Source organism: Camarhynchus parvulus, chromosome 1 (genome assembly GCF_901933205.1).
Source record: "Camarhynchus parvulus chromosome 1, STF_HiC, whole genome shotgun sequence".
Classification (NCBI taxonomy): domain Eukaryota; kingdom Metazoa; phylum Chordata; class Aves; order Passeriformes; family Thraupidae; genus Camarhynchus; species Camarhynchus parvulus.
In genome coordinates, this window is record NC_044571.1 from 86,359,120 (window position 1) to 86,375,454 (window position 16,335).

The 16,335-nt window shown below is 42.9% G+C and overlaps 1 protein-coding gene across 1 annotated transcript in view; it reads left to right on the forward strand.

The window, feature by feature from the left end:
- The window catches only part of LOC115917665 (ovostatin-like), a 29,349-nt gene extending 21,380 nt beyond the window's left edge, over positions 1-7,969 (forward strand). Inside the window, exons 28-36 of the mRNA XM_030971884.1 lie at positions 475-640; positions 1,243-1,463; positions 2,544-2,759; positions 2,888-3,012; positions 3,206-3,296; positions 5,762-5,833; positions 6,397-6,499; positions 7,280-7,354; positions 7,695-7,969. Coding sequence (XP_030827744.1) covers positions 475-640; positions 1,243-1,463; positions 2,544-2,759; positions 2,888-3,012; positions 3,206-3,296; positions 5,762-5,833; positions 6,397-6,499; positions 7,280-7,332 — 1,047 coding nt within the window. The 3' untranslated portion in view covers positions 7,333-7,354; positions 7,695-7,969. The remainder of the gene's footprint in view (positions 1-474; positions 641-1,242; positions 1,464-2,543; positions 2,760-2,887; positions 3,013-3,205; positions 3,297-5,761; positions 5,834-6,396; positions 6,500-7,279; positions 7,355-7,694) is intronic.
- The last annotated feature ends 8,366 nt before the right edge of the window (positions 7,970-16,335 follow it).

Consider the following 16,335-nt stretch of genomic DNA (forward strand, 5'->3'; position numbering starts at 1 on the left):
CTGAGAGGAAGAAGAGTTCACAGAGATAGTCAGTAAGGCTAAAAGGTCTGAAGAGTTACCTTGGTAGCTATACCTAGCAAACAAGCAATATCCATCTGAGAGAGCCTGCTTAATCATGAGGTCTCAGTGCACTTTACATAGTTCTGTAAAAATGATCCACATTTTATTGCTAAAGCAACCAAAGGACAAAGGTTTCTCTTTAACAGGCTCATCTCATGAGTCAGGAAAAGAAACAGTGCTCTCTTATTTTGGCCATGCTGCCTCTAAATAAATGCAGAAAGGAGGCAGCATGACTGGAAGGGCATTTTTTTACAGGATACACTCTGTAGGCTCTTAAACATGCCGTGGATCATGTATATTTCTAGCATGAAGAGTCAGAGATTGCAGCTTAAGCAATAATGGATGTATTTAGAAAGTATTGTGTGGAGACACAAATCCAAGTACCTGACACCCCGCTGTGTTTTGCATTACCAGCATCCCGTTGTTCGGAGCGGCATGAACTGTTTGGAGACTGCATTTAACAGTGGGGTCCACAACCTGTACAACCAGGCCCTCCTTGCCTATGTTTATGGCTTGGCTGGCAGAGAGGAAAGACGCCAGTTCTTCCTTGAGCAGCTGGACGGGGCAGCTGTCAGGGCTGGTAAGTGCAGCATGGCCATGGCAGAGGCAGTGCAGCTGATGGAATGGCCTGTTGGATCTTGTGAGCTATTCTGATGCACAGTTTTGTCAGGAATGCTCTCCCTTCCCTTGCCTTTCATGCCTGCTATGCTACTGAATTTATTTCTAGGAGTTTTTCTGTCTGTCTCTTTTGGTGTCACAAAAGTTTGAGCTGTGGCCTGATCTATGAAATTTTGAAATAATCTGGGGGGAGAGAGAGTCCCCTGAATGTCTCAGCCCAAGGTCTTTCAATAGCCCAAGGTCTTCCAAGGTCTTTTCAAGCCCAGTCTTTCAATAGAAAGATTGTACCTAATTTTTCAATTAGTTTCCTCTTGTAATGCAGAACAAACCCACTTCCCTTGGTTGTGTCATGTGCCCCTGTTTGCAACTACCTTAGCATCCTTCTACTGCACTGCTTTCACTTCAATCCCTCTTTGTCTTATACAGCCTGCTTTTATTATTCCCTTTCCATCCCGTCCTGTTTTCTTTTCCACCTTGGTAGTAAAACTTACCCAGTTCAGGACACCAAGATCTGACAAAACTTGTTTTTTCCATGGTTTTTACACCCCACCTCTCTGTTTTCAGGTGGATCTGTTCACTGGCAGAGAGAAAACACACCACCAGCAGAACGTTTCTCTGACTTCTATTCCCGTGCCCCTTCTGCTGAGATTGAAATGACCAGCTATGTGCTCCTGGCTCTGCTCAACAGAACCAAACTCACTCCAGAAGACTTATCTTACATTTCCCGTGTTGTGTACTGGCTTATCAAACAACAGAACCCCTATGGTGGCTTTTCCTCCAGCCAGGTAACAACTGGGTGTGGTAAAAAGAAAATGCCTTGGAGCAGTACAGTCTGCAAGCTGAATCTTGAAAAATGACAAATCTTTCTGACTGCATATGGATTTGAGTAATACTGGATAACTGGTGCTTTCATGGGTTGCATTGTCAAAGGTACACCATGATCTGCATTGCTTTACACATAATTTGGTTTTAAGCAGTGAGAATTTACCTGAATTCCAAGTTAGCCATGGACAGCAGTAACTGCTGACACAACATTATGCCAGGTCTTGTGCAATAATTAAAATCTGTTGCTCCAGAATCACAGAATCCAGAATATGTCAGGCTGGAAGGGATCACAGGGGGTCATTTGGTTCAACCTCCCTGCCCAAGCAGGGTCATCCCAGAGCACATGGTGTCCAGACAGCTCTTGAACATCTCCAATGAGGGAGACTCCACAACCTCTCAGGGCAGCCTGTCCCAGTGCTCAGTCACATGCACAGTGAAGTTCTTCCTCATGTTCAGGTGGAATTTCCTGTGCATCAGTTTCTGCCCATTGCCTCTTCTTCTATTGCTTAGCACAACCAAGAAGAGCCTGGATCCATCCTCTGGACACCCTCCCTTCAGATTATTTGTGAGATCTCCTCTCAGTTGTCTCTTTTCAAAGCTGAACAGGTCCAGTTCTGCCAGCTTTTGTAAGAGATGATCCAGTCCTTTAATCATTCTTGTCATGATGCTCCTCTGGACCTGTTCCAGGAGTTCCATGTCTCTGCTGTACTGAGCAGCCCAGACTGCACACAGCACTCCAGATACACCTCCCTAGGGCTGAGTAGAGGGGCAGGATCGACTCCCTCCACCTGCTGCCAAAGCCCTTCCTAAAGCAGCACAGATGGTCTTACTGGTCACCAGAGCACACTGGTGGCTCAGGGACAGCTTTCTGTCCACCAGGACAAGTTCTACAAGAAGTTGTGTCATGTTTCCTTGGCTCTTTGCAAAGCCCTCCTGCATTCATGAGTACTGACAGGGCATCAGGGAAATAGGAGCTGCACTAACCTCACACACCATCTTACACCTGAGTATCTAATTGGGGATCATGTTATTCTTTTCAGGACACTGTGGTTGCTCTCCAAGCTTTAGCCCAGTATGGATATCTCACCTTCTCCAAAAAAAACCTTAATACAGTCCAAGTCCATTTCATGGAGAGCCCCGGTAAGATTTTCCAGGTGAACAACAAGAACCGCTTCTTACTGCAGCAGGCATCCTTGCCCACTATTCCAGGGAGTTACAGCGTGGAGGTGAATGGCACTGGCTGTGTCTATCTGCAGGTAAGCAAGCTCAGAACTCACCACCACCCTCTGGGAACTAAGCAGGGGGCTCTCCATGCTTTATTCCTCTCCATATGTCATGCTCTCCCTTATGTCTGTGACCATCCCACATTTTCTATCTCTTTCAGACCACCCTGAGATACAACATCCATTTACCAAAAAAAGCTGCAGGATTCTCTCTGTCTGTAAGGATAGCAAATGTGTCTTGCACAGGCAACTATCCACCAAAGTTTGACCTTGTCCTCTCTGCCAGGTAACTTCCTTTTACTGACCTACCCCCTGCATTCACAGTTTGGTAAAGCATCCAAGAAAGGATGCTTTCTTGGGCAGTTAACTGCTGCTCTGCAGCAGTAGGAAGAAAAATGGGATTACTGGGAACTAAAAATGTCATTCACTGGTCTCCTTTCCATTTGCATACCAGACTAACAGAACTTCTCTCATTTTAGTTACACAGGAAACCGCAACGTCTCCAACATGGCTATTATTGATGTGAAAATGCTCTCAGGATTTGTTCCTGAAGAATCTTCCCTGAAAAAGGTAAAAAATGGGACCAATGTGAATGCTAAAGCCTAAGAACATAGGAAGTTGATAAACACAGTCTCTGATTAGCAAATTTGAGCCCATGGGACTACTGCAAAGTCCCTGGGCATAGCCATCTCTCACATACTCTGGGCTTCAAATCTGTAGCTGTTTATGTGTTGAAGACAAATCTGTTAGGAGTTGCCAAATCCCGGAGATTAGCCCAGGTGAACTAAGACTTCATATCCCCAGGTCCAACCAACAGCAAAGTTCAGTGTATATTCCCAATAAGCAGACATACACACTGCACATATATAGCCATATATGCATAGTATATGTGCCACACAGATCAGCAGAGAGGAAAGACAGCACTTCCACAAACACAGATCGCACAAATGGCCTTGTCCTTTTCCCTTTTTCTGCCTCATCAGATTAAAATCTCATTTGTGGGAAAGAGAAATAAATAAACACATGAACATGCACAAGCACATATATACATGCAAATACACAATGTGGCTCCTCGTGGTAGCTGGCCTCAGGCACTCAGTCTGCCCAGCAGCTGCCCCTGGACCCTTGCTCTGTTGAGTTGCTGGTACCTGGACATGTGCCTCCTTCAAGGCCTGAGCCCCACTTCAGTGCCTGGAACTGAGGTCCCTATCACCCACACATATGCATGCTGAGGGCCTCTATAAGCATTCTTAACATGCAGCAGGTCAGCTGGGGTCCTCTGGTTTCACAGTGATGTCAGACAGACAGATACACACAGAGGCATGCAAATAAGTCTCCGCTAGCTGCTCCAGACCAATGTCCATCTCCAAGACTGTATGGTTTCTCCAGAAATAGGCTTGGACACTCTGGTGCCTTTGGTAGCTGTCTTGGGTCCTCTGGTGTCTCCAGCATTTGGGTCAGGTTTCTGCCTGACTCAGGAGCTGGCTGCTGTTCTGGTTTATCACTGGTGAGCACATGCTGACATATGTACCCCTGACACTACAAGCCTGAAGTCTGGTGTCTCAGGATGCTGACACCCCAGACACACTGTCCCTGTGATCTCTGATCCTCTCTTCAGGGACTTGCACTCCCTGCACACACATTCACATAGAACAGAGAGCCTTTCACCCTGGAAAATTGCCAGGAACAGAGATTAATAAGGCAGAAGAGGCTGTGGTGACCAGGTGCAGGGCAGAAAAGTGTGTTTGACCACCAACCTGTTCACGTGCAATTGGCCTCTTTTATCTCATTTTCCACCCTTTTTCCTTCCAATTGGATTTTATCCCTCTCTTTGTTACTTCTGGTTCTTCCCCTGAACACCCCATAAAAACTCTTTTTTGAGTCCCAGTGTCCTATACTCAGCCCCATGGTCTGCAGGCAGCATTCCCCTTCAGTCTGCAAGGTGATCTGAGGATATTGTGCTGCTGACTCACCTTGTGGCTCTCACACTCTGACCATGGGCTGGTCACTGCCCTGTGGCAGCCCCAAGGGGGAGGGTCAGAGTGCTCCAGTGGCTCTGCTCGGGATACTGGGGTTTCCATGTGCTCTTAGTGTCTGTGTGCATGAGTCTGTAGTCATACAGCCTGACAGAATCTATGTGAGAAATACTTCTGCCATAGTTAAAGTGCTTCAATTGGCATTTTGCATTATTATCCCTTTGACAAGGGTTATTTCTTCCTCTACAGTACAGTTTAACAAACAACCAAAAAAAGGAGGTCCTTTTTTGATCCTCCTCCTTTACTATCCAGAAATTTGGTTATGATGATCACAATTCTGGGGACAACACTGATAAGCACCTCGTTTAGGTTCCTAATACAGTTTAAGTTCACAATAGATGAGTTACCTTCAAGTCATGAACTGTAATTTTCAAGCAGATAAAAAGAAGAATTAAATTCTTAGTAGAATCTGCTCATACCTTGTGTATTTATAATCATTCAGTGTTCAGGCCTGAATTTTTTTGGCTAGAACTGTATGAAATTAATAAATTTTCTTTGGAAGATTTTTTCTGTTGAGATGATATTCTTATTGAATTCCTATTGACCCTATTCCTCTTCATATACACTTCAGGAAAAAATAGCTGTTTTTTAAAGTTTAGAATATTTTAGGTTTGTACGTTTTGATATTAAAATAATTTTGTTCACAATCTTTTCTAAATGTTTTTAAACTTTTATTTAAAACATAGAATGGACTAGCAAGCGAGTCAGCTTGAGCTGCTGAAATTAATTGCAAATTCGCTTTGAAATGAGAGAATTCTTAGGTTGATGATGAAAGGCACAAGTACCAAAGCTGGCTGGTGGAACTGTTTACCACTGTGACTGGTCTGCACGCATCAGGTTATAAAAACACTCAACCTGCATTTCTTTTTTCGGCGACTAGATGCCGGGGTGGCATAAAAGGAGCACAGCAGCCGCTTTAAACGCATTCTGCTGTGGAATCAGTAAGTCTCCTTGGCGAGTCTCCCGTGCTAACATTGCTGTGTTTTGCCTTATTTAAAGCTGCGGTTCGAGAATTCCATTGTGGATCGTGTAGACATCAAGAACAATCACATACTCTTCTACCTTCAGAAGGTAAGTTTGGGAGGTTGCCCTTCAGTTTAATAAAACTGGAAGTTTAAAACAGGCTTCCAGATAAAAGAAAAATCTTATTAATAGCATATTAACAATATCAGTGCCTTAAAGATGTAAAAGTAATTCACTCAATCCAAGATCACAGGGGATAATGGAGATATGTGATCAAAGTAATTAAAGGGAGAAAAGTAGAGAGAAGATTCTTAGGGGTACTGCAGGTGATTTTAGTTGGGAAAAAGCAAGGAAAGAAACTAACAGCAATTTTCTATTATAGGATGAATGCTGATGTGCTGAAAACCACACAAACAGGGAATTAGGTTGGGATAATTGGCAGTGGAAATAGGAGGAGGAGAGAAGAAAAGAGCACACAATTTTAGCAGCAAAACATATTTAGCAACAGCTTTTAAACAATTATCTGATTTAACATCAAGTTTACAAACTGGAGGGAGCTGTAGAATAGCACATTGTCACACAGTCTGATGCAGAAATTAATCTGTTCAACCTTAGCCTCAGGGACAGTTATGAAAAAGTTCTGATGCATCTTCTTGTCTTGCCATTTCCAGGTCTCCCAGAAGGAAATCAGCTTCTCCTTCGGTGTGGAGCAAAGCCTGCCTGTGTCAGACATCAAACCAGTGCCTGTGCATATATATGATTACTATGAAACAGGTAGGTGACCCAGCAGGCCTCAGTAAAACCTGTGACAAAGGAGGGACAAGGAGAGACCCATTTAGCAATTCTGCTGGTTTTGATTATTAGACTGCAAAGGTTCTGCAGAGCATAAACGGTTCCTGCCCTCCCGTGTTTACATTTCTTGCTTCATTTCAACATAAAGCAGATAAGAAAGTGATACTTGAGAGCTTCTTTCTTACAAAACACATACAAAAAGACATGTGGTTCCACTTTCATTCAACAGTTTGGACATTATGGTTAAAATCAGTAACTCAAAGGCAGCACTGTTCCTGACTTCCCTGAACGGCATTAGCTCATTTTTTTACTAATATCGTCATTGTAGGCTGCAGCAAAAAGATCTTCCTTGGTGGAATGTAAATACTTAAGTAGGAATGACAATCCCATTTAACAAAAGAGGAGTTTAAGTAACTAGAACTAGAAAAATAAGTTCCTGACCACCTTTCTTGAACTGAATCCTAGCAGATTAGCAGCAGCAGCAGCAGCAGCAGTCACAGCACTGACCCTGAAGTGCATTTTCTGCCACCTGATTCACGTCTTGCATGGTGACAGCAACGATGTGTCCTGACAAACATGGTCAAAGTGCCCTGGTCTCTGACTATGCAGCCCTGCAACTGGGTGCCTTGACAACTGGAAGTCTACCACAAAATTTATCAAATGTCTTCTGTTTTGTAGCATGTTAATGGCAGATGCAGATAGACTGGGGTCAGAATGATTTCTCACTCTTATACAAATGTTTTCTTCCTTCCTTCTTTCCAGATGAATATGCCCTTTCAGAGTACAACACTCCTTGCTCCCCATCTTCCAACTGAAATCAGATGTGTGCCAGAAGAGGTAATGATTCAGAAAATATCAGGCAAACAGCTGTAGAACGAGAAGAGGATAAGAGACTTGTTTTTTTTTTCTGAGAGCACAATGAAAAACATGTAGAATAATGAGAAATATGCGAATCCCATATTGCTGTAGATCAGAATGACCCATTCTGGCCCACACTTCAAAAAGAACTGGGGTCAGTGTGGATTAGAAACTGCTTTAAATAAAATGCTTTTCCTGACAAGGGAGATACTGTGCAATGGTTGACTCTGACCATCCATCTTGTTTTGAAACTTATGACATATTCCAGTGGGAGATTTGTGTAAAGGTACTAATTTGAAATGTGTGTTCTGTGCCATAGGTTCCTCTTAAGAAATCCTAATCCTGGACAATCATGTGCTGCTGCTGCTTCTCTAGTTTTTACTTGTTTTGGTCTTTCCATTATCCAGAAGGAAAATCCTGAAGAAATTACTTTGATCCTCAGCTTTTTCAGTAATTGAACTGAATCATCTACAGATGACAGAAGTCTAATCACAGGAGGACAACTTTTGTGCAAGTTTTGCCTCTATCTAGAAAGAAATGTTTTCTTCAGATTAGCATCTCATCTTTTACTGCCCTTTGTAATAAAACATTCTGATTGGCAATGGTATTTGTCCCAGCCTCCACTCCTTGGTCTATCTAGAACTGGATGAACACAGGAACCTCTGTGACAGGGGGAAGTCATGACAGAGACCCTCAGGCTCAGTGTAATCCCAGAAAGATGCAATATAAATTTGGAAGCTGTGGGAGACCATAAATCCTGGTTTGGAAGGACCTGGAGAGGTCACCAACTGCAGCCTCCTGTTCTAAGAACCACACAACAGAAACTTACCAGCAGAAAGGTGTTCAGCTTGAGAGTGGCGCTGGGGTCCAGCAAAAAAAAGCAGAATTGAGCCACACCAGGACCTAGGAAACCTTGGGAAGCAGCTAGAGAGTTGCTCTAAACATGTGAGGGATTTAACATAGGAACCTAAGGCTGTTTGTGAATTTAGGTTCTGGCTGATGTGCGCTAAGTGCCTTAACACCCCTGAGAACCTGGCCCCATGCCCTGATTCTCTCAGCTCTCCAAATACCACCTGGCATGTGAAAGCATCAGGCACAGGGCAGCTTTTCATCTGGTAGCACTGTGCATGCAGGTGGGCCTGAAGGAGCACTTCAATGCATAAAACAACATTTATGGTCACATATGCCACCTATATTTCTCCTTAGGACATACGGAAATATGGGAATGGAGTTCTCTGCGCTTTTTTTTTCTTAAGTTGCATATAAGCTTGGTTTACTGAGAAACAAGATTATTTTCTTCCCTGACAATTCTGGTGGAATTTCTACCTTGTGAAAAAAATAATGACATTTTGAGAAAAAAGATATTGTGACGTGAGTGACTTTCAAGTATTTTAATACTGCTCAAAACATTGAGTTTCTATCCCTAGCATTTCTCTTCCCATCAGAAGCCACCCCTGGGCACAACCTTTGACCCAAAAACTCACACTGAAAGCAGTGTTTTCATGTTTGCATGAGACCTGTGGTGACTTTTGCTACAGACAGACACATGCTGAGAAGTAAGTTATGACTCTGAAGATGTTAAGGGGCCAACTGACCCCAAACTCCCCCTTGCTCTCCCATCCCTGTCAGCAAAAAGGATTGTGTGAGCTTCAAGAGGGGTCAGTCAGGCTACTTCACTCCACCTTCCTCAGCTGTGTAAACTCAGCCTGCTGCTAAACAAAAGCTTTTGTTTAATGCCATTCCAGTGAATGGCCAACTGCAAGCCTGGTCAGATGGAAACTGATATGAAATGCAGAGGCTTTCAAAAGCACAGCATTTAAATTTTACTACAAATTTCCAAAACACTAGGCTGAGAGGGAGTGCATACAACAATGCCAGCAGTACCTAGCAAAATCTGCATTTTACAGCCTTCTTTTACCTCTTTAACACTTTTAACTGCAGTGCAACTAGTGACCCAATTTTTTTTCTCATGGTGCTTGCATCATGTGACGCTGCTGCTTCACAAATTCAGTTTGCTTAACCTCAGTGCAAGTCAGATGAAAAGACATAACAATTGAAAGGAGCTTTAGATACTGACCTTGTAGGACCATGTGAATCAATCAGAAAACAGCAAGGCCCATATCCCATCTCCAAAAATGGCAAATACATTTACACTCAGTTTTCTTTGATTGCTATACTTAGAAAGATGCTCTAGAACTCTGAAATTACCATGAATCAATCTTCCCTTTGACTTTCAGTGTGCAGAAAGGTGCAGTTCCTATGGGACCCATCTGCTGTAGCCCATGGGAATGTGCCAGGACAGGCTCTGGAAGTTTTTCCCAGTTACAAGCCGCCAGGACTCTGACACTGTTTTGTGTAACAGCAAAGCACTCGTGCTATGGGAACCTATGAGTTACACTAGGCATGGATGTGATGCTCCAGTCACTCCCTCCTTTCCACACAGTGCTCTCCAACAGACACTTTTGCCTAGTGCTGGTCGTTTATGGGTCAATAACAATAAAAAAACCCTAGTTCTTCAAAAGAGGACAATCAGGACTTTCTCTTATTCCCTATTTGCCTGAGGCCAGCTTGTTTGCCCTGAGACAACTTGGAAACCTCAGCTGTTTCGGAAGATAATAAAAGTTTAAAAAGACTGACGAGTCTTCATCAAGGACACATCCTCCAGCTTGTTCTGTACAGTGCTCAGCAGTTCAATATATAGCTGCAGAATATATTTTCACTGGAGACAAAGGAAAAATAGCCTTTATGTGAGGGGAATGAATCAAAAAACTTTTCAGGCCTAAGGTCAGGGGTTGAAGGCACAAATAGGCTCTCCCTGGGGGGCGTCCTTAAAGTAGTGCAATTAATATATCAGGTAACACAAGAGTATTGTTTTGCTGCCAAGTAGATAATAATAACAGATAAAGGGAGAGAAAGCTGCAGGCTCTGAATAGCATTTGCACGCCTTCCATAATGTGTCTGGAACAAGTTCAATTTCTGGGATGTCGTAGTGGAAAGAAAAATTCTTTGTAACAACATAAAAATGGATTAAGAAGCAAGACGTTGCAATGGCAAGAAGATCAAAGTACTCAAAAAGAGACTGTGCCTCCAACATTTAGTGTTATCAGCCAGTTGTGAGAGACTCCTAACCCCAAGCTCTCTTTCCCATTCAAGTCCTAACAGCATCACGCCTACACTGAAGACAGACTTCAAAGAAGTGAGAAGAGGTAGCCCCTGCTCTAAAAGATGTAGGTCTTATGTCTTGCGCTCATCTCCTATGAACTCTTGGTTCTGATAAAATCATTTTACAGCTTGAAGTGAGATCCACCCTTCCTTTCTCACAGCACTTGAATTAGACATATAGCACTTCCCCAAAAAATTTCCTTTGGCCCGTAAAGCTGCATCCAAAGACACAAGTAAAAACACTGCTCCTCTGTAGTGCTCTTCTCACACACCAGCCTGCAGTTCAGACAGATGCTTCGAGTCTCTTACGTCAACAGAGCCTGAAACTGCAGGAAAATACTTTAAGGGTATGATTACCTCAGTAAAACTCTTGTAGGACCTGTAGGCTGATGGCTGAATCCCTAAGGGAAAGCAGAACTCGAGTCAACCCATAGAAGAAAGGCAACCAGCCAGGGAAGGCTGTTCTACTCCAAACTGATGGAGGGAAGGAGAAGAAAATAAAAGGGACTAATGGAGCTTCAAACACTTACAAATCTGTCACTGCAATGCATTTGAGTCATTTCTGCAGAATGAAAATAAAAAACAGGTTTTCCATAAAGCAGAGAGAAGCCATTGCAATATGAAAGCCTCAGAGAACTACATCTTTCTACATGTGCCTGTCACAAGCTGTCACCTGAAATGAAAGCAAATGTTTCTACCTTCAGAGTGCAGAAGTTGCAGCTACAAAGAGAGGATAGTTGTGCACAGCCGTGAAATAGAAGCAAAGGGTTAGGGGTTTGATCAGAGGTGAAAAGGTCAGAGAATGATTTGGCCTTCCCTCAGCATGCTAGAGATGGCTGGTCTCAGGCAGCTTTCCTGGTAGCCAGAAAAGCCAATACATGACAACATCATGTGCAGCTTGCATCAGCTCTTGGTACACAAGATGATTTCTCAGTACCAGCCATGAGCGGATTGCTGGCATGAGAGGTTTAGGGGGCAACATGAAACCAGACTAGTTGTCCCACATTAACAAGTTACATGTTATGGATTACATGTCAAATGTTCCCCACTTGATACTCATTGTTAGGTATTTTCTTTTCCCACTGTAATCAAAACCTGATTTATAATAGCAAGTGTGAAGAACGAACTTACTAAGAACCAGAGATTTTTTTGAGGGCTTATTCAGATGTTTTATTGGTGAGCTCTTCACATTTGAACTGAACCCTTGATGCTGCCTAGAAAGACCACAAAGAAAGGAGGGCTGAAAAACTCTAGTTCCTGTCCATGCAAGGACAGTAAAGCTGCAAAGCACTCCCAAAGAAATGCAGACTCTCTTACTAGCCTGACTATAGCACTGCATTAATAGTTTAGCCTAAAAGCTGCCAGGTAATCTGTGTACAACTAGGAAAGATAATTTCATCTATATATCCACTAGTATCCACTCTAAGGCTTGTGCAGGTGCAGTGACAGCAGTCAGATTCCAGCTTCACTCACCTTTCACTGGCATTTGTCACCAAAACTGCACAGCAAAGACAGGCTTAATACTTCAGCTCGCAGTTATTCCTGCTTAGATTTCAGCCTCCATGCATATGTGGAGAAAGGTCTCAGTTTTGAAAACAGGTTATGGATGAACCATCCACACTCAACAGAGCCACTGAAGCCTTGCAACTGGCTGACCTTCAAATACCTTCATCTTCTGTATGGCTGCCTTTTCCAGGCATCATAGACCACTGAAATAAACTGCAGTCCTCCCCACCACCAGGTTTTGTTGAAAAAAATTCCATCACTCATCAAAATCACCGCAAGCTGTGGCTATTCCACTAGGGACATACATATTTTCTTTTATGACCTCACCATCCTTTCAGCTGCTAGAGGACTTTGCCAAGGCTCACACATCTTAGAACAATATAAGAAATCTTGCATGCTTGACTAGAGACCCTATTGACCAAGCAGAACTTTATCTGTAGTTACCATGTTTGAGCATTGTTCCCCAAACACCTGGGCCAAACCAAGCATTTTGACCTTTACCATGTCTAAACAAATCGTTACAAACTAATCTTCTAAAAGACAGTGTTATAGGAAGCCGTCATGGCCAAAATCACAGATTGACTCAGTGCTTTTCAATAATTTTTGTAGCTGTAATGGCCAAGTTATTTGCATTGACCTTATTCTGAATGCAGCAATTAACCCCTTCACAAGAAAGCTGAGAGTGCCTACACCACAAATATATGGATATAGATCTTGCAGACACATCCAAGCTGGCTTTAGACTGCATGAGTGAGAAGGAGTACTAGAATTATATGAAATGTTAGCAGCCACAAATGCATCAAAAACAGAAAAAAACATGGAGCTCCAGAGACTCTCATAATTTCCCTAAAGCCATTTGATGATTCCCACAGGAAAGAAATACAGCTCTTTTCAGTAATAGTGAGTGAAATTTGAGATCAAGAAACCACACAGAAAGACACAGAAATGACTGTGACTGAGCACCCCTATATGAAAAAATTGGTTGCAGTCAAGTAGTGTTACTTTAGTTTCTCATAGCAAGACAGATTTTATTTGTAAAGATAATCTTGTACTGGTTGAACATATCTAGCGCCTCAAATAAACCAAACCACAACCATAAAGGCACAGTTTTTGGTGTCTAACTGTGGCTGCAGCAGGTCTGTTTCAGTGGCAGAAAGATATCTCTACTAAGCTGGTGGAACATTTTTTAACAAAGATAACTAAATCAAATTTAACTAAATAAACAGCTCATTCTACTGTTGCCAAGGCTCCCTCTCATTGCTCTCCATCTACACACAGATCTGTGTGTGTGTGTATGTGTGCTACAGCTGAGCAAAAGTATCTGAGGTCTGAAGTTATGGCTCAGGTAACACTCAAAGTTAGGCTGGCAAAAACCTCCTTTTGAGTCAAGTATGCAAGATAATCTGTCTGTCAGACATTTCTCTAACGTTGCCCAAAACCAAGAACCTCTTCCAGTACCTGAAGCTACAAGAAATATGGAGAGAGACTACTTAAAAGCCCATATAGTGACAGGACAAGGGGGAGGTGGATTCAAACGGAAAGAGACTGAAAGAGAGCAGGTTTAGATTAGATATTAGCAAGAAATTTCTTACTGTGAACTTGGTGAGGCACTGGCACAGGTTGCCCAGTGAAGCTGTGGCTGTCCCATCCCTGGAAGTGTTCAAAGCCAGGCTGGATGGAGCTCTGAGCTACCTGGTCTGGTGGAAGGTGTCCCTGCCCGTGGCAGGCCCGTGGCAGAGGGGTTTGGAACTGGATGATCTTTAAGGTCCCTTTCAACCCAAACTATTCCATGATTCTATTAAATACAGACCTGGTGATGAAGTATCAGCTTCTCAAACATATGGAGATGAGTTTAAAAGAATGGGTAGGATTTGAAAAGCAAAGACATGCAGTCTGCAAATAATAACAATAAAAAACCATTAAAAAACCAAGTATCAATGGTTTCGTAAATATTTGCCCCCAAAACAACCTTTTTGTTGTATCCAGTGGAATGTTTTTTGATTCTCCTGTGAAAGACAAGTTATTATATGTTATAGCCAAGAAGATGAGATGACCTCCGTTTTCCTTTGTTATCATAAGGTTACAGTGGCTTTTTCCTACCCAGGGGACTTGTTCGGTTGCAAACCTGTTAATTCAATAACTTCTCTATTACAAATAATTGCATTTTTTGCTTGTTTATTTCCTTAGCAGGTTCACCTTCTTCATTGTGATTAGTGGAGGTTTTAAACTAGTGCAGTGAATTATCTGGATATAGGATGAATGGGTAATCTTTGTCCTTCATTTGGTTACTGTGCAGGAAGCACATGTGCACAGAAGCCATTGTGACTAGTGCCAGTTCTTGGAAAGACAACATTCAAAAGTAGACTCAGAAAGCTTCTGGGTTGTGATGATTATCAAATTGACCTGGTTGGAATGAATACTTTACTACATTGCCATAAATTTATAACTATCTGAGAAAGCGAAAAAAAGCAAGAGCCTGCAGTACTGGTCATCTCGAGCCTGCAGTACTGGTCATCTCCTTTCTCCACAATGTCAGCTCAAGTTCAAGCCCTGGTCAGTGAATTTCTGTTCCTGGCAGCTGCTGGTATGGGTATCCCATTGCAGCGAAAATAAAGCCTTATCCTTTGGGAAGTTCCTTAACTGCAGAATCTGTGGAGATCCTCTGCAATAAAAATGACAGTGAGGTGGGCTTTCAGAACAGACCCTCAGTCTGTTGTCTGTGTTCTAAGCACCCACACCGTGCCACAGAGAGACCTCTGGGGAACCCCCTGCTACTTCTGCCATGTTCCATTTCCATATGGTTTGATACTCCTGTGAAAAATTTGAAGGCATGAGAGAAAACATTTCATAGCCACCCTGTGTGCCCTATGTTTCTATTGAAGAAAGTTTTACAGACAAGCAAGAAACTAGAAGAGACAGTCATAAAACACATCAGGATATTAGAGAAGATTGTGCTCCCATAGAAGTACTCTGCCCATGGACCCATATCCCTCTGGCAGCAAGGCAGTCACCAATCTTTCACTCGCTCCCATTTTCCAGGAAGGATGTCAAAGACACTAGTGAATTGAAATAACAGTTTACAAATGAAAGCAGAAGCTAAAAGGGACTTATTCACTTTTTCCCATTGTCAGGCAGATGTCCAGCCACTGCCTGAGAAGTGAGGCCTCAGTAAAGGCAGTGGTTGCTTTGGAAGACAAATGCTGTCACCACAAATGCTGTCCCTCCTCCGCCTTTCCCCCACCTGTTATTGCTAAGCATGGTGTCCTATGGCAGGTACAGGACATCCCTTTGGCCTGTTTGGCTCATCTGTCCTGGCTGTGGCCCCTCACAGTCCCTAGCCCCCCCCAAGCCTCCTGGCTTTTGGCTGGGAGGTGGGGGAGGTAGAAAGCCCTGACACTCTGCAAGCACCCTTCAGCAAGAGCCAAAATGCTGGTGCGTTATGACCACTGTTCTAGCCTCAAATGCAAAGCACAGCAGGCTACTGTGGAGAGAGCTGACTTCATAACCTCATGCCAGATCGACCCACTGCCAACATTAATGGAAAAAATTATTTACAGCTATCAAATAACTGCTTTCCAGCATTGTTTTTCTTGTAGGGAGCAGCCCACCTGAGTGCTTTGTTTTCTCTTCAGAGTACAAAAGAACAAAAGAACTTCCTTCTGCCTAATAAAAAACTCTATTAGCTTCCACGCAGGTGTGAAAACTGGAAACCTGGAAAACTAACAAATTCCCATACACCCAGTGACTGGCTAATTCTGAGCTGAAATGAATCAAACTTCAACAACACTGTCAAGTGCTCAATGGCTAAGGTAGAAGTAATTAAGACATTTTAGATCTCTTTCTGTTCCTAGCTTCTCTATTTTTCCATTTCATCAATTTTCCTAACACCTATGAAGCAAGGGAAAAGAGAGGTCAATGTATTATTTTAGTCAGAATCTGGTGACAAATATACAGAAAATTGGTCTACTTCAACCAGACAGTAGATCCAGTTGGTAAATTCCAAGAACAATGGGGAAAACCCTCAAATGTTAATCTGGTATGACAGACTTGGGTTTAGGTCACTTTGTGCTTTTCAGTCCTGTGACAAGTCTCAGTGTAAAACCCAAAGCCCCTTTCCTTGAAAACAAGACCACTGCAGGTATTTTGTGCAGACATTCAGAGAAGTGCAGTGAGATGTTGCAGTCTGGAGACGGTGGGTTGATTTTGGTTGCAGTACTGTTGGGGAGGTTCTTGCAAGGAGCAGGATAGACTGGGATCTCCACCCCTTGCTGCAGTTATAAAGGCACTAACAT